General features: G+C 48.7%; 1 protein-coding gene across 1 annotated transcript; it reads left to right on the top strand.

Moving 5' to 3' along the window:
- The first annotated feature begins 13660 nt into the window (after positions 1-13660).
- Positions 13661-17687, top strand: LOC133351786 (protein B4). Its single transcript, XM_061567312.1, has 4 exons — positions 13661-14032; positions 15224-15311; positions 16428-16504; positions 17205-17687. Exons 1-4 carry the CDS (start codon positions 13661-13663, stop codon positions 17685-17687), a joined length of 1020 nt encoding a protein of 339 aa, XP_061423296.1.
- Positions 17688-18795: the final 1108 nt, after the last annotated feature.

Below are 18795 nucleotides of genomic sequence, written 5' to 3'. Positions count from 1 at the left end.
AACCACAAAGTAGCCAATACGCTTCAAACACTCGTGCATGGATGTGAATGGACTTTCAATACTTGTAAGAGCCATTCTACTCCAGTGTACGATATGAGTGGCAATATGCTCTGGAGCTCAATGCAAATGCCGAGGTGTGTGTCAGTCACAGCAAGAGGTCTTCAAGCAGAGAGAGAGAGTTGGTGCAAGTTTTGCCTTTCCTCATCCATTGAAGAGCCGTAACCAAATGTGAAAAAGCCGTGCTTGGGCAAAACACATGGTCGGTGGTTGAGGCTAACGACAGAGTGCCAGCCGAAGGAGGGGAACACGGCTGAAAGAACGTCCTTCGTGGAAGATTCAGCCACGAGCCCAGCCCACCGTGTGCAGGAGATCGAGGCCTTCATCCAACCAGTGGATGGATCACATTTCGGCTCAACTGTACCTAACAGTAAACTTGTAACACACCGGACAACTTTGCCAGTGCGTGAAAACACGTGAGAATTGAGCACGTTACGAGAAATGCTTTTAATTCTTGCAATTCGTTATTAGCCAGGGGTGACAGCCTGCTCAGCCCCAGGGGCATGCTGGGAAATGGACGCCTCATCTCACTCTTGTCTCGCATCGCCGTCTCGGGAGTCTTCTCCTTCAAGGGCTCTGCAGCTTCAACTTTGTCGACGGCCGCAGCACCAGGGAGAGCGACAGGGGCAGCAGCAGCAGCGGTAGGGGCAATGTCGGCAGGAGAGTCGGCAGTAGCAGCAGTGTTGGTAGAGGCAGCAACAGTAGGGGAAGTGGCAGCAGTAGTGGCAGCAGCAAGGATAGCAGCGTTTGCAGCCGGGGCAGCGGCAGTAGTAGAGGCAGCAGTAGGGGAAGTAGCAGGAGCGGCAGCGGCGGCGGTGACAGCAGCCTCCTGCTGCAAGGTCAAGGTTCTCGTCACCCGGAGCGTCGAGGTGGTGGCCGCGCGCTTTGTCCGCGCCTTGCCGAGCTGCTGGGTAGGGTCGGAGGGGTGGTGGGGAAGAATCGTTGATAGGCAATACACATTCATGGTCACGAGAATGAATATTCGACATCTCCAAATAATTGCACGTTAATTTTTCAATGGATACGAGTCGCCCAGAAGAGGTCTCCCCGAAAGCACTACATTAATTATATTATCCGCACCTTTTTAAAAGACAAGGACCCCCAGAGAGTGGCAGTAGATTACATCGAGTGCGTGCGAAGCGGCGGGTGCAGGGATTGACAACACTGCGCCACGGACGAACCATCGGTGGAAAAATATCTCAAGCGGTCCTCGGTCCACTCGGCCTTCCACAACGAGTGTTTAGTACAGCGATGTATAAATATCAGCAATGGGGTGACAGCAAAGAGGGCCGGGGATCGTTGGACTTGTGCCTCTCCCTAGGTCAAGTCGGCCTCAAACGAGTACCTGGGTGCGACGTGTAAACACGAGGGAGACAGACGGCCCGGTGCGGTGTTGGTCACCCCCCACCCCCTCGTGCGTCGTGGCGGCCTTGACACGTGCTCGCCGACAGAACTAGCAAGCCTGTACCCCCCCCCCCCCCCCCCCCCACTTGTTTTTCACACTCCGAGCGGCTGGGCTGCCCGCACACTCACGGGGGGGGCGGCTCCTCCACCGCTCTGCTGGGAGGTGGTGGCGGCGGGCGGCACTCGGGCGCCCCATTTCCTCCGCTGGGTGGACTGCGCCGTCGTGCTGTGCTCCCCCCTCTGCTTGTCCGCCTGCCGTCTGCTGTGCTTGGGCCCAGCTTTCACCTCCGCCGTGTCCGCGCCCTCGCGGGTGACCACGGGCTGATCGCCGAGGGGGTCTCCTCCTCCTCCTCCCTCTTCGAGTTTCCTCTTGTGCGCCTTGCCCACATCCACGGGAGGAGGCGTCGGACTCCTGCTCTGGCTGCTGTCGTCAGACTAGAGACGATGAGGGAATGCATTACTATTTCTCGTTCGTTACAAAACTATTAATTCATTTTTATCAGGTGAGGCGCACTGAGCTCGACAGCTCTTTATTTTTTGGAAGCGACCTGCCCACAAATGACAGCTAAGCCAAGTGGCTTATCGTCACGTGGAAATTCATAACAGCTAAATACTCTAAACGTGCGATGTCAATTCGAAAATGTGGAGGGGAAAACCGGAGGGGAGCCCAGAGCAAAATCCACATCCCCACCCCTCCACTCTCCTTTTTTCTCCTCCCCATGTAAACCTTCGTGCCCCGGCTCGTGGTCCCCACCTGGGTGGGGCAGTGAGACCAACTCTCCCCCCCCCCCCCTTACAACTAAACGCATAACGCAGTAAAACTTTTTTCAATTTCGATGATGATTTAAAAGCATAGCAGTGGCTTCCTGATATCGGACGGAAGAGCGTTCCAGACGGCCGTGGAACTGCAACCGAAAACGCGCGTACGATGCGGTGACCCCGTCTTTGTTCGATGGCTTGCCAAAAGTGTAGTGCATAGTGTAGTGTATAGCACAGTGTAGAGCAGTGGCGGCTCGTCAATAGAGGGCGCAGGGGCGCCGCCCCCATCAATATTCAAAAAATATACATATACAAAATTTATATAAAAATACATAAATAAAATATTTTTTTCATACGATGTGCCGGCTGGTAGTAAGAAAAGCATCAGCATTTAATAAAAACTGGCTTTAATCGGTCAACTATTTTCTAAGTTTTTCAATGTGTTTCATGCGGGGCGCCGGACAAATGGATGTCTATGTGAGACTTTAAATTTTCGGACAGCATGTGACCTGAAGCTGGTCTCTAATTGGTTTCTTAAAGATTCACCTCGGGGCGCAAGTCGTTGCGTCCCTGGCCAATCAGAATTGGATACATGTTATTTTATCCAATCTGATTGGTTCTCGTCACCTGTCATTCAAATTTACGCACTGGGCCACTACTGCGAGTGCGCAGGCGACACCACTTTGACACTTGCAGATCAAATTTTTTGTGTAAACAATGGCAGCAGTTCATCCAAATTCTGTAATTTATTTACAAAAAAACCCTTTCACAAGGCTTTCGCTGGAAGAAATAAAAAAGATAAAGGATCATGGACCGGACCAACCCGATTTACAAATCCAGCAGCAGGCCAGTGACAGAGGACGAAGCTACACACGAAGCTTCACCCGCGCTTGTTATGAGAAACGGAGGTGGCTGGCTGGATGTGATGTTAGCAATTCTCTTTTTTGTTTTCCCTGTCTTTTATTTCAAAGTGTCGGCACTGAAGTTTTGTGGACAACGACGGGGGTAAGAGACCTCAAACATCTCTCTGACAAATGCAAACGTCATGAAAGTAGCCGCAGCCATATTGATAATAGCATGAAACTAACGTTTTTATGTTCAAGTAGGAAACATGCTTTTTAGTACTTTGGTCTGAAATGTATATAAAAGAGAAACATTTATGTTCAAGTAGGAAACATGCTTTTTGGTACTTTGGTCTGAAATGTAAATAAAGATCATCAAAATGTATATTCAAGTAGTCAAAATGGTTTTTGGTACTGCTTTATATTTATTTGCCCCCCTCAATAAAATAAAAAAAATGCGCCCCCCCAAAAATAAATATCACCAGCCGCCACTGGTGTAGAGTATAGTGGAGTGTATACGGCATCTGAAAACGCGCGACGCAGTGACCATCTTTGGCCAAAAGCCGCCGCCTGCTGTGGGAGATGAAGGCCGCCTCCCTCACCGGCGAAGGCAGCGGAGCCTCGGAAGTGCAGACGATGACCTCCTCCTCCTCCCCCCCCACCACCACCGCTCCGTCCACGACGCCGTTGCCCGAGGAGGTGGCCGCGTGCCGCGTGGGGTCGTCTGGCAGCACGGGGTCCCCGCCTGCACCGCGACGAATTCCCTTCGGCGTGGCCAGGCCCGGGCAGTGCGCCAACTCCGCGTCGTCCAAAGTCTCGCTCTGTCCGGGAGGAGACTTGTTATTAGGCAGGAGCTGTCCACGGCGGAGCACAACGAACGATTTAACCAAGCTCCGTCAACGGACTCCGCATTCAATTACAAGTTCTGTTTGAACCGTTGCCTTGCCCCCGCGTTTAATCTCTTGCATTGCCGTGTTTTAAACCCTTGTCCCCTCTGCATGGACACTTGCCCACACGTTTTGAAACTTCCTCGCCTCTGTACCGTACTGAAAATAAAATTAAATATTGATTTTACCAGGTAAGGCCCACTAAGCCCTATAGTTATTTTTTAAGTGACCTGGCCACAAATGATAGCTCACCAAAAGTGGCTTATCATCACGTGGAAATGTATTGCAGCCAAATACTCGAAATGCATGTGGATTATAAATGTGGAGTGAAAAACCGGAGGATCCCGGAACAAAATCCACACACGACCACGGGGAGAAAGACGAGCAAACCTCAAATATACTGCAGGCGTCAGGGTCGGGATCGAATCCACAACCTCCTGTATATCAGACGAGGTAGTGAACATCTTGCCACCGTGGCACCCAAATGAGCGGTAGCAATCACCAGATTTAATCGCGTTCACCACCGTCATCATCCAGCAGTGATTCTGGGATAAAATAGTTGCAAGTAAAAGCTGTAGGGCCCCCTCAACTTTCCAAAAAACTCATGTTCCATTGCAGCGTAGCAATAAATTTGTCATGTTGTAATAAGTTCACTTCTTGGCTAGGCGTAGAATGCCGCAACTACTCGAGGTAAATTAAGTAAAACACTCGCGAAAACCCCTGCATTAGAAAAGACTGCATAGGCGAGAGGGGGCGCCGCAGTGGAGAGATGTTAACTCCGTTGCTTGGTATACAGGAGGACTTGGGATCGATCCAGACCAGTGGCTTCCTAATATCGGACGGAACAGCGTTCCAGATGGCCGCAGAAGCGCATCTGAAAGCGCGCGCGATGCGGTGACCCCGTCTTTGTCCGACGGTTAACCAAAAAAGCCGCTGCTGCTACTGCTGCTCCTGCTACTGCTGCTGCTGCTGCTGCTACTGCTGCTGCTGCTACTGCTGCGAGGATGATGAACGCTTTCTCACCAGCGATGTCAGCAGAGCCTCGGAACGGGAGACCACCTCCTCGGGCGGGGAGAGCTTCCCCGGTGCGTCCGCGCCGCCGTCGTCGCCCGAGGAGGCGCCCCCACGCCGCGTGGGGTCGCGTGGCGGCACTGCTGGCTCCCCGCCGCCTTCAACGCGAGGAATTTCCTTCGGTGCGGCCGGACCGGGGCAGTGCGCCAACTCCATGTCGTCCGAAGCCTCACTCTGTCCAGGAGTCGGGGCGGGGGGAAGAGACAATTACAAGGCAGGAGCTGTCCATGGTGCAGCACGAATAAATATTTAAGCAAGCTATTTTATTTTACCAGGTAAGGCCCACTGAGCTATATAGCTCTTTTTCAGAAGCAATCTGGCCACAAATAATAGCCCGACCAAGGAAGGAGCATATGGGTTCGATTCCGACCCTGACACCTGCTGTATATTTGGAGTTGTCGTGTTCTCTCCATGGTCGCGTGGATTTTTCTCCGGGTCCTCCGGTTTTTCCCCCTCCACATGTAGACTCAACGTGGGTTTCAAGTATTTGGCTGCTATAACATTTATACATGATAAGCCACTTCGTTGAGCTATCATTTGTGGCCAGGTAGCTTCTGAAAAATAGCTATATATAAGCTCAGCAGGGCCTTACCTGGTAAAACATTTTTTTAAATATATTTTAGTTTAGTTTATATTCGGCAGCAGTAGCAGGGTGGTAAACGCGTGGCCACAGGCAGGCACAAAGCAGGCGATGCGACCGGGTGGACCCTCTTACAGCGGAGAGATGAAGCACCATTTTGTTTGGGAGCTCTGCGGGTTCCGAGGCAAAGCGCTCCGCTTCCTCCCGGCTGTCGTCGTCTTCGTGACCGAGTCGCTCGGACGAGGGGGTCGAGTCTGTCAGCCAGGGAGGATCGGCCGGACCCTCTGCCTCTCGATGCGAGCGTTGTTCGGAAAGTGTCGGACTCGAATCGATCGTGGGCATCGCGGCGACCAGCCGGACTACGTTCTCGCATGCGGACAGCGAGAGGAATCGCAGCAGCACACACACGCGCACGCACACACACACACAAAGATCCCCGGTATAGCCTTAACAGACTGTAGGGGCAAGTGTTGTTAGCGAGCACCTATGAAGGCCGGAACGGTACACGAGGGGGTGGGTGGCCAGCACCACGCCCGACCGCCTTTGTCTCCCTATCGCCGATGTTTACACACCGCACCAGGTACTCATTTGAGGCCGAGTCGACCTAGGGGAGGCCCAGGACCGGTTCAGATAATCGTCACTGGTATTTGCCGTGAGTGGGAATCGAACCCAGGTCGCCAAGTTCCTAGTGCAGCGCGCTAACCGCTACACTACCGCTCTTTCTGGGGTAATCGTTATTTCGCGAGCACGTTCATTCAGACGCGGCGGTTGGTCTGGCGGCAGGGCCAGGACAACACGTGGCCCCCACAGGTATCATCATCATCTCGCAGCTGGTGGAGGATACGGAACCGGGGGATCATTTGAGGACGAACTCTAATGTGGGCCCCCGTTTGTACAACAGGCATTTTACTTAAAGCAAAGTCGTTCGTATTAAGTTATTAATGACAGACAGAATAATGAATAGAGTCATTTTGTGTTGTTTTAAAATCGGCTTCACCCCCCTCCCCCCGCACACAAATAACGAATGCCCTCACAATCACCAGTGATTAGCACGGTCCGTACAACATACATAAATGTGGCTGCCGGGATTCAACCTCAGGATTTTAGTAGTGCCTGCTGTTCATTTTGCTTTGACCCCAAGTGACCCCCGGCCCGGCTTCCAATGTGTTTTTTAAAAATAACTTTTAAACACCAAACGATCCTCAAAATGAGACTTCAGCAGAGAGTGGCGTTCCACACCACGAGACCCTTGCCCGTCCGCGTCGCCACTGCCGAGTCTGCCCGCCACCACCACCCCCCCACATTCCCATTACCAGTCGAGGCCCCCAGTTGGCGCTCCGGAAGCCGAGTTCGGGAGACTGCGTCAGCGTGAGCATCGTGCGGCGGCGTTCCTTCATGCGCTCCATCTCCGGCGTCGTCGTCTCCACCTCGTCCTCATCGACGCTCGCCCTCGCCCACACATCGCCTCCACCGCCGTCTTCATCACCATCACCACCACCAGTTTCCTGGGTGAAAAGTGGCCCAAGTTTTGCCGCAATCCTGTCCAAGCTGGCTTTCAAACTTAACCAACACTGCTGTTGCTGCTGCTGCACACACATACACACACCCGTGTGTAGACCCGAGCCGTTGCTCACCTTCTGGATCGACTCGCATTCATGCAGCGGACTCTTATCGACGCGCCGTAGATCGCACACAAGCGCGCGCGCACACAAACACAAGGTCGCTTTCTCATCCGGTGTTGCATTAAAGCCACTTTGGGCATGTTACCGTAATCATCATTTCATAATTCGAATCCATTAACCAAATATTTAGAGGTATGAAACAGTGCCGCAATATTTTTCTCATGTCACTGCTGGTAGAAGGGCCTCCATTAAAACACTCCGACTAGCGGGCATTTGGCTAACTCTTCCCTCCTGGCAAGATGTCCTGCGTGGAAGTGGGATGAGCCACACTTTTCTACCACACACGCGCTCCAGATCGGCTGTGGTGTGTATTCATTGATATTATTGGGCGGGGAGTTGGGGGGCGGGGAATCAAGAAACGTGCACCATTGTTGCAGCTTCTGGGCCGGGAGATCGAACCGATGATCTCGGCATTGCTAGTCTAGTGTTGATGACCACTACACCACAAGCGGCACCCCCCTCCAAGTGCGCTGCGCGTCGTACAAATGTATCAAGTGGCAGACTTTTTACATTTGAATGTGAAAAAGACCGAGACCTGTTGCACATTGACCGCAATATTTGATCACAGCTGTACATAATGGTGAAAAACTTTCGTACAATGAATGGAACTAAAGAATTCGGCGTTATAATGATAACATGTTCAAGTTGAAACATTAAAATGTTTCGCTTATCATCAACTTATTTTAGTTCACGAATGCAGATCAACAATGTTAAAAACATCTCAAATGGAACTTGTAATAAATTTAAACACATTTACTTGTCCCCAGCGATCCGAAAATGCGTTTTTTTTACGCCGTCCAACCCATGCTCCATGCCCCCCCATTGAGTGGAATTTTTAAAATGAATCCACAAATTGGTAACGCGTCGCTCATCTAGACCAGGGGTCGACAACCAAACTACTAAAAAAATTGCGATTTTCGAATTCGGTTATAACCACAATGCACTGAATTACGAGCCGGCCGTCCTTAACAAACGGCGTCATGAAGCAGTCACCGAGAGCCGCACACGCCTCTGAAGCCACCAGATTGCCGACTCCTGGCCGAGACCAGACACCTCCCTGTTACCCCGTTACCTGTGGAGAGGCGTCGTCCCGGTTGGAGCAGCTCTGGGGATCATATCGCAGACCTTGCGGAAAGACGAAAAACGTGCCGCGTCTCTCCCACGTCTGATCCGTGTCCGGGGCCGTCTCCACCGTAGCCACCTCCTCGCCAAGCTGAGTCACGGTCGTCCGCCCGTCATCACTGCAACCTCCACCACCACCACCTCCTCCAGCATCTCCATTGTCGTTATGCATCGTCTGCGTGACGCTCCGTTGGTTGCCATCTGAAGGGACCTGTTACGCGAGCGAGCATACGCACAAATACAACATTGCTTTCTCATCCAGTGTTGAAGCCAGATGATTATGGCTTCATCATGGTCAGCATCATCATCATCGTTGTCGTCATCTCGTCCTTTTTAATTCGCTTCAAGTGTCATTACATCTCCAAGTGTTTGGAGAGTACTTTAACGTACTCTTTAACGTACTCTTTAACGTACTCTTTAACGTACTCTTTAACGTACTCTTTAACGTACTCTTTAACGTACTCTTTAACGTACTCTTTAACGTACTCTTTAACGTACTCTTTAACGTACTCTTTAACGTACTCTTTAACGTACTCTTTAACGTACTCTTTAACGTACTCTTTAACGTACTCTTTAACGTACTCTTTAACGTACTCTTTAACGTACTCTTTAACGTACTCTTTAACGTACTCTTTAACGTACTCTTTAACGTACTCTTTAACGTACTCTTTAACGTACTCTTTAACGTACTCTTTAACGTACTCTTTAACGTACTCTTTAACGTACTCTTTAACGTACTCTTTAACGTACTCTTTAACGTACTCTTTAACGTACTCTTTAACGTACTCTTTAACGTACTCTTTAACGTACTCTTTAACGTACTCTTTAACGTACTCTTTAACGTACTCTTTAACGTACTCTTTAACGTACTCTTTAACGTACTCTTTAACGTACTCTTTAACGTACTCTTTAACGTACTCTTTAACGTACTCTTTAACGTACTCTTTAACGTACTCTTTAACGTACTCTTTAACGTACTCTTTAACGTACTCTTTAACGTACTCTTTAACGTACTCTTTAACGTACTCTTTAACGTACTCTTTAACGTACTCTTTAACGTACTCTTTAACGTACTCTTTAACGTACTCTTTAACGTACTCTTTAACGTACTCTTTAACGTACTCTAACGTACTCTTTAACGTACTCTTTAACGTACTCTTTAACGTACTCTTTAACGTACTCTTTAACGTACTCTTTAACGTACTCTTTAACGTACGAACAAAATGACTACAGATCTATAAACGCGACAAATAATTTCTGCATAAACATACAAATATAGAAAAACAGATCATCTATTAATCCCACCGGTTATCTCGTAACAGGGACAATCGTCATTGCTCAAAGCGAATTTAAACAAAGTCAGGGTTGGAGAGAGAGGAGACGGCGGTGATGGGGAGAGGCAGGCCTGGCGGACGAGGCAGAAGAAAAGAAAGCAAATGCTTAGAGCCCCCCCCCCCCCCCACGTGTTTTGGCCTACTCTTCCGTACTGGAAGAGGTGAGAGGGTGTTATGCCCACACTTTACCCCACCACACGTGATCTGGCCGATCGATCAACCCATTAACACCACTGGGTCGACGCGGGCAGAGGGATTGATTAAACTTGGCCATCGATTCTGTATCCCCCCCCCCCCACCTTCCCCTACACACATGTTTGTGTTCGTCACCAGGATCCTACTGAAATAATAAAAACATAAAAAAATATAATTTTAACTGGACCATTGTTGCCTAAATGGAGGACTGCAAACTTAAAATCCCTCTGAAGAAATAATACGAATATCGGCGTTACCCTCTCCAGCAATAAAACAGGTCATCTTGGTTCTTTCGGTAAAGTCACGTAGAAGGGAAGTAATAAAATAAAGAACCAAGATGATGAATCCCTGCAGTCACGAAAGCTTTAAATCGAAAAATAAAACAGGTGTTAAGAGGTTCAAATACCAAATAAAATACCCATTCCAAGGCGTCAAGTCTGCATTCACCCACACGAACATGTGGCCAAAACATTCCAAAAAACATGCTCTGACGATATACGCATCGTCTTTTCACCAGAGAAGCTCCACCTTTCTTTATGACCCCCCTTTCAAAAAGGTCCCATTGGTATACATGCAAACAAAGCCCTCCTCTCCACGCAAGGAAGTCGCAAATACGTTTCTGGAACCTGCGCTGGTTTGGACGAGGGCAGCTTCGTGCCGAGGAGTTTCTTCTTGTTGAACGAGCGAGCCGTGATGATCGCCTGCAGGTCCTCGATCCTCTTATTCGTCTGTCACGAACACACGGTGGTCAGGACAAGGATGCCCCCCCCCCACCATAACCCTGCTGATGAGACAGGTAAAGTCAAAACCGGTCCAGAGCTTTGCTCGTGTTGAATCATACTCTTTGGTTTTTTCGGTAAAGTCACGCAGGTAAAAAATAAATAAATACAATAAAAAATACGGGGAAAAAAATGATCAATTAAGATGCAACTCCCACAAGGCCATGTGGCCGATGGGCTGTAGATTTTTTTCATATCTAAAGAAATTAAATATGCTTTTATTTCAGAGCCACTGGGGTCAATGACCCCCCCCCACTGGGTGGGAGTTTGTAGCAGCAGCGTAACGAACAGGGGGGGGGGCAGGGGATGTCTCCCCCCCCCTTCGGTGGCCAAAGCTACGAGTTGGGCCCCCCCCTAGACAATCACCACGAGTTAAGTTGTTGTTCTCTTTGCACCGTGGAAAACTGATGCGATGGGGATTAGAGAAGAGGAGCTGCGATATACAATAGCCTTGGTGCGAGACAAATCAAATATTGGGGGCCCCAGCTGACCGATATGTCGCAACCCCCGAGGAGATTACTACGCCACTGGTGCATCGTCGTCATTGACGGCCACACTTCCCAATATAAACTCGCCACACTCGCTCGGGAAGCGGATTCCACAAAGGCCGGCTTTCCTGGGACTCCAACGCAGGATCTCCCTCCACAATGAGGATCAACGCGCGTTTCAGAGTATTCGGCTGCTATAAAGTGGCACGTGATGAGCCACTTTCGTGGAGCCGTCATTAGCGGCCACATCGCTTCTGATAAAGAGCTACACACTAGAGCTCCATTGGGCATTGTTTGATAAAATATAAGTTTTTGTAATAAAATAAATGTTGGCCATACTTCACCACGCTGGTGAAGGCGGGTGGGTGGAGGCGGGGAGCAGAGAGCTGCAAGAAGTGACAATGGATTTTGCCCCCCACTTGTATTTTTGCTGCTCACAACAGAACCACACGCAGCCTATAGCACCTGTTACGCACGTTACTCGCCCATCCAAGCGCTAACCCCTCCCCCCCCCCAAAGGCTCAAACCTGCTTAGCTTAGATTTGGTTAAAGTTCGACTACAGAAATTCGATTAGGCATTAAGAAATATTGATTAGTATCAGCACCCGAACTAACATCGCCAACCCCAGGCAATATATATATATGTTACTTCTAAATTTGAAGTTTTCGTGACTGCAAGGATCCACTCTTTGGTTCTTTCGGTAAAGTCACGTAGGTGAAAAAAAATTACTAAACCACGACGTTTCGGAGGCAACACAAGCTTCCGTCATCAGGTGGGACAACCAACAGCAACATTTGTTTTTACTGTAGTGGGCAGAGAGCTGTATGTGACACGTGTTGGTGCGGGTCTAAACCTTTACACGCGGCTTGTGACTTAAAGCGACTGCGAGACCCTAAATGAAGCTTCTCTCCGGACCACCAGTGGTGATGCACAGAGTTAGCACGGCAACGAGACGGAGCGGCAACAATCAGTCGCCTGCAGGTGCGACACGAATTGTTACATCGAATTAACGACGAGCTGCGCATGGGGGAGGCCTTCATGCAGCAGTGGAAATAGTATTACCGATGATCGAGTGGATTTACATTCTCAACTATACCTGGGGACTTGCATCCACTGCTGGATGAAGGCACTTCTCCCAAGCAACCATCCAGCAGTAGATTGAGGATGGCTGCTGCTGCCGATGATGATGAGAATTATTATTTGGCTACGAGAAATCTCCGCACGATAAGCCCCAAGTCGCCTTTTGACAAAAGCGGCATACAGGTCGCTTGGTGAAATTAAAAAGTTTTAAAGGTTTCGTTTTTCAGTGTAATTGCGCGCTCACCTCTGTGTATTGTTGACTGAAGCCTTGCCTTAGAGACCGAGTCGACGGCTTCACGGGAACAATCTCTTCCATCGCGAATTCTCACGGGCCCGCCCCGAAAATTACAACAATAATCTAGTTGTTTTTATGGACGTCAAATAAATGTACACACACACACCACGTGTCACCAATTCCTGGAAAATAAAACAAAGACATTAACATTATAGTATCACATCGGGGATGTGGCCCAGGCTGACCAAATCGTGCTCGGCTAAAGCCACCCACCCACAACCAACCACTGTGCCACCATTCCAAAAGAGGGGGGGCCCGTTTAATCGTCGCCCATTATAAAAACTCGCGTGATGGAGCGAACATGCTTGGCCAATTATGTTATCAACCACCTAATTAATTATTATGGGAGGGTGTGGGAGGTGGTGGGGGTGGATTACAATCTCCTTTGTCCGAGACGGTGTGTGTCGTGGGTGAGTGGTGCACGGGAGTTGAATCGATCGTGTGCCCTTCAAATTGGTGGTGACGCTCTGACTGCGGTCTTCCTCCCCCTCTTGAGTCCGGCTGTCGATGTCGAGGCAGATCACCTACAAGTTCACACTCTCGTGGTCAAGCCACAGACGACGGTGATTTTAAATTGTGATTGCGGTGATTAAATAGTACCGATTAGTGAACCATTGTCCGTGCAAGTGTCACGCGTTCTATCGTCTCGAGTTGATTCAAAGCAGTGACTTCACCCACGCACAAGTCATCTGTGATGCGTTCTTCGTTTATCACCGTGAAGATGGACACGGGGGGGTGGGGGAGGAGCTGGGCAATAATGAAGGACGTCTGGTGACATTTGTAATAAATAAAAATTCAATCAGGGCACACATCACCACCACTTTACCGACGCTAGATGCATTGTAACACGCTAATTGATCCACGTGCGTTTAATCGCTTGATCAGGAGCAGCACAGCTGACGCACGCGCGCCCCCGATGATATTTAAGGGGATGATCTCGCAGCACAGAGATCCGTAGCGCGCATTGCGAAACACGTTCGCTTTGTGGAGTGTGGTCTGCCACCACCACTGCTATCACAGAGCACGATCGTGTTCTTTTAATCGGTAACATTTCTCTTAAGTTGTGCTGCGCGTGCTAATCACAATGGTGGGCTTCCCCAAAGACATCGCCGACCCTGAGAACGCTCAGCCTCCGAAGACCACCACCACCACCACCACCGCCAAAAGTGGCACCGTCAAACCGGGACCAGTGCAGGCTCTTGCCAACCTGCAGAAGGCGACCAAGCCGCCCGACACGTTGACCATGGCCGTAGACGCCGTGCGTGAGCTCGCCGGTCGGAAGGGCGCCTCCGTGATTGCCATCCGCTCCCATGTCGTCAGTTGTCACCCGGACGTGGACCAGGTCCGGCTGAAGCGGCTGCTCAAGAACGCCCTGGCTAAAGGCTTGGCCACGGGAGTCCTGGTGCGCCCTGGTGGGGTCAACCCGGAGATCTCCTCGGCTGTTGGCCGCTATAAGGTGGGCAGAGGTGGTGGTGCGGTGTGTGGCATGCTCGGTTTGGGTGGTTCTCAACGGCAATTTTAGATTTGGTTGCTAATAAAAAATAAATTTGTCCGTAAATTCGGACCGACGGCTACAATTTCGCATTCGTTTATTTTTGTTTCAACCCAGAAATCCTGGGCCCAACATTGTTCCGATTTAAATGTACTAAATAATTAAAGTGACTCTTAGTCTAGTTGTGCCATCCCTTAAAGCATCCCAACTCTTAAGTAACTGCAAGCGAATACAGAAAATTAAATAAGCGGACGCTAAATGCGTCACGTAATTTATTCTCGCTCGCTGGTTACCCTTGCAAACATTGACGAGCAAATGCGTTCAGAAAGGTCTTTTTAGATTGTTCTAATTTTCCGTATATTGGCAGATTTCATAATATTCGCCAATGACTAATGCATGATATAATTTCACTTAAAAATATATCTCCGCGCGTAGCCCCTGCGGCATGGCCACGTACCCGCGGATGAGATCGCTCGCTTTGTCTCGGTTTGTGGGCGGGTTTGTTGGTGTTGCGATGTGCCTGGCCGGGTGGAGGGGAAGGCAGGCGCTTTGAATCTTTTATAAACCTAAGGTTGATGCTGGAATTCTTGAGGTGGATGGATAATATCCTCAATGTTTGTTTTTGGAGTTTGTAGGTTGCTACCTGAGGTGTGGGATGCGTAGTCAGTGGCTTGGTAGCCGTAATGCTGAACCTCACTTTTGGAGACCGAATTGCCGGATATTGCCAAGACTCTCGCTACAAAGGCCAGCGTAAAATGGAGCCGCAAGTTGTCTGCCAAAATGAAGCCGACTAAACATTACAAGCGGCAATTGTGGTTAAAAATCTAACTCTGCAGTGCACTGTAATATATAAAGGGTTATTGGGTTGGAAATGAGCATAGAAAGTAAGTTCTCACACTTTATTTAAAATAAATTGACCAACTTTTTAAAAGTGTTCTGGTTACATGACTTGTACGTTATCTACGCATAGTACCATGGGTCGTACATTCCCAGCCTTACACGACCATATTTTGGAATGGTCCTAATGTGGGTTTTGCGTTGCCCAAATTCAGGTGACACCCCCCCCCCCATCACGGAATGTAGTTCCATCTACCCTACACACTATTTACTCTTGGCTCTCTCCCTCGTCCTTGTCCTCCCCTAACCCACCACCAGCTCGGGAAGCCGGTTGCAACAAAGGTGAAGAAGCTGAAGGCTGCTGTAGATGGCAATGTGGAAGAGGCCCTCGTGGAGGCCCAAGCAGGCAAGTGGGCCTTGGGCCAGGAGAGAAGGCTGGTTGCCCTGGGAATCTGCTTGGCGTCTTTGAGCTGCCAGCATTCAATGCAGAGGTTTAGGTTTTGCCGTGGGTAGGAGCAGTGCTGCTGCTACAAGTACATCGGAGGGGCTCGGGTGCAGTGCTAATGTAGGGGAGGTGGAAATTTGAACAGGGAAGACTTTTTAATTCTTTGCAATCGGGCCCATGTTTTAAAGCAATTACATTTTTTTTACCACGTAAGGCTCAGGAAGTTTTATAGCTTTTTAGAAGCAACTGGGCCACAATTGATAGTTCTACGAAGTGGCTTGTTGCCAATTCCACTTCAAGCATGTGTCTAAACTGTGGAGAGTGGTAAACTGGAGGACTGGGAGAAATCTACGCTACCATGGGAAGAACATGCAAACTCTAAATATACAGGCGTCGGTTCTGGCTCGAACCCACGACCTCCTGTATACCAGGCGAGGTAGTTGCCATCTCCCCTTAATTGGTTAACTTTATTGGGAGCCAGACAAGTCGGGCTCTTTGGTGTAAGGGCACTTGAGGACAAGAATTGGTCCTTAAGTTGCAGACACCAAAAAATTGACAGTTGGCATTGTGTTTGCAAGCACAAATCAAACTAGCAACGAGTAATTTTTAAGACCGCCTCCCTAGAAAAACCACAGGAAGCTTGGTCTTGGCACACTGTTTGGGAGCAAAAACCTAGGAGTTTATCTGAAGTGTGCTTGGAATACAGCAGCAGCTCCCCCCGTCCTCCCTCTGCAATGAACCGTCAAGTCTCTCACTCTTCGGCGTCAAAATTTGAGCCGCGTATGGAACACTTTTCTTCCTTCAGGCCAAGTGCAATGCTCGCATTCACAAATGCGTTAACATAACACAGTACTTGATGGCATTGTGCACTGACTTGACCATAAAACGATGTTGTGACTCGTGTAAACAGCTGACCATGCCTCAATTCTTGGCTTGAAAGACATTCTCTTTTTAATGAAAATTAAATCTTGGTTGGCTAGTTTTCAGTCTATGTAATAATAAATGACTAACTTTAATGTACGTTATGGCTACTTGCATACGACGAACCCGTTGCAATTGTGTTCTTGTGACCTTTAGGAGCCACCAAAAAGGCGAAAGCTCCGAAGGCTGCAAAAGCTTCAGCAGCTGTGAAAGTCGACGCATCGGCCACCGAGGTGAGCTGATGGACCGGGAGTTGCGATGTATTAATCGGCAGCTTTAATAGCTGGGGCACACGCCACTTTCAAGACTGTACAATTTTCTTGGTTCTTTTGGTAAAGTCACGTAGAAGGGAAATAATTAAATCACAAATGTATAAAACTATAAAAACTAAACTGATATTTCTATTTTATCATTTCCCTTCTACGTGACTTTACCGAAAGAACCAAGAATATGAATCCCTGGAGTCACGAAAGCTTTAAATGAAAATTTAACGGTACCATTTGTTTGCATTAATGTTAACGTTTACATGATGAAAGCCGTGTACATTTCGGTGGGCTCCCAAATGTACATACCAGTGGGGGGGGGGGGGGGGCCTGTCCAGCTTATTCTCTCGTGTAACGGAGTATGCAGTAGTTTGGCGTTACGGACTCAGCCCGCTAATAGGAAACGTGCACTTTTGACCATTTTCCTTAACCAATGACACGCTGTGCATGTGCACTTGTATACTTTGGGCAAGGGCCTCGTGCCATGCGGATCAAGTGTGGGGGAGGGGGGGTTAACCATACTTCACCAATGCGGATGGGCGACGACACGGCGTGAACTTGGAGCGTAGTATAATGCAATGATTTTGCTGCACTGCCATGTTCTGCGTCAAATGTGGCCTTCATGCATACAATGGGGATATAAGCCTTGCCGATTGTCTTTTTTTTTCAGCGTGCAAAAAAACCAAAGGTGGACGCTAAACTCGAAGCCACCGCCTCTTCCAGCGACTCTTTAACCAACGCAACCAAAGCGAAGCCGGCCAAGCTGAAGACTACAATAGTCGAGAAGAAAAAGGTCGTGAAAAAGCGGACCTCCCTGGCCGTTCTGAAACTTGGCTCCAAAAACGCGGGCAAGGAGGCGGAATTAAATGCCAAGGCACCTCGAGCCAAGAAGACGACTGCAAAGCGAGGAGCCAAGGTTTTGCCTGCGGCTGTGGAGACTGGTGGTGATGCTGCTGGTGATGATGATGACGAGAGCCATGGCACGAAAGCAAAAGTGCCCAAGAAGACCAAACCAACGGTAATGAAAACTGCACGGGTTAAGGTGGTAAAGATTGACGCTGATGAAGCGAAGGTTAAAAAGCCCAGGGCTGTTGCCCCCAAAAAGGAAGCTGCACCAAAAAAAGTAAAAGTGGAACGGAAGCCAGCGGCCTGAGCAACAGGAGCGGGTGCTTAATGTTCTGTGAATTTCAACGCCATAGTTTTTTTTAATTGCACTAAAACATTGTATCCAGATCTTAGTTTTGTAATTGTTCAATATTGCCTTTTTTTTAAAATAAAGAATTCAACTTTTTATTGCTGCTCTGGAACACTTGTAAGGTGCTATAAATAGTACCATTTCAAAATTGAACCCGTCCTGTAACCTAAAGCAGAAACTGTATGCAGCACGGAAACGGAGGCACTTAAAGGTGTGCCCAGGCTGACCCTTTTGCACGCAGTAAGGTGGTAGCAATGCTGTGAGGTTCTGTCTGATCACCCCTGCGTTACTTTCAAGGACTATGCCAGACTCGTAGCTTTATCAAACATGGCATGGGCAAAATTTTTGTAGTTTTAACATTTTGCTGAACATTTTTGGAAGCTAAAAGGTGGTGTTTACGTGTCTAGTCCTTAAAGTGGAATTTGGATGTTTAATAAATCGTGAGCTATGCAATGTAAACCACTTTCCAAACAAACCTGGGTAGTTAATCCATATTTAGATACTTGCATAATCTACATTTACAGATACGTGGTGCAAGCTGGAAGACCTTTTGTCTTCATGTGAAAGCCCAGACACGAATCTTAACCTTTGACCGCAGGGACTTGTTTGGAAGTTCATATGGCAACCATCCCAGTCGAAGGTTTTCATTGCATTTACATCCATGAAATAAACTTTTATAATCTCTCTCTCTCCATTGACTTTGCAGTCCTTGTGGGATGTCCAGAATACCAACAGCAAATCAAAGTGCTGATTTTACAATGGTTGAGTTGCACCATGTTCATTTGCTTTGAAACCATGTTTTAGTTGCAAGATGCCAATAAATTTCGATTTAAAGCCTTCGTGACTGCAGGGATTCGTCTTCTTGGTTCTTTCGGTAAAGTCACGTAGAAGGTAAAGTCCCTTCTACGGGACTTTACCGAAAGAACCAAGAAGAAGATGCCAATACTTGCCCCGTGTAATTTGCAAAAAGCATTTGAATACACGGAGTTGAATGCAATGATACATTAAATGTGGCAGTGGTTGAGAAAAAATTGACGCATGACTGTCTGCTAGAAATACCCAACCA

This window comes from Lethenteron reissneri, chromosome 38 (assembly GCF_015708825.2).
Source record: "Lethenteron reissneri isolate LAM-NWPU_2019-01 chromosome 38, ASM1570882v1, whole genome shotgun sequence".
Lineage (NCBI taxonomy): Eukaryota > Metazoa > Chordata > Hyperoartia > Petromyzontiformes > Petromyzontidae > Lethenteron > Lethenteron reissneri.
The sequence above is the reverse complement of the archived record's forward strand: the minus strand, read 5'-3'. Positions and strand labels throughout refer to the sequence as shown.

Excerpts from the sequence above, each read along its gene's own strand:
- LOC133351786 (XM_061567312.1), top strand. The coding sequence starts at position 13,661 with ATGGTGGGCTTCCCCAAAGACATCGCCGACCCTGAGAACGCTCAGCCT. Across the intron at positions 14,033-15,223 it reads CGGCTGTTGGCCGCTATAAG|CTCGGGAAGCCGGTTGCAAC; the intron begins GTGGGCAGAGGT and ends ACCCACCACCAG. Across the intron at positions 16,505-17,204 it reads TCGACGCATCGGCCACCGAG|CGTGCAAAAAAACCAAAGGT; the intron begins GTGAGCTGATGG and ends TTTTTTTTTCAG.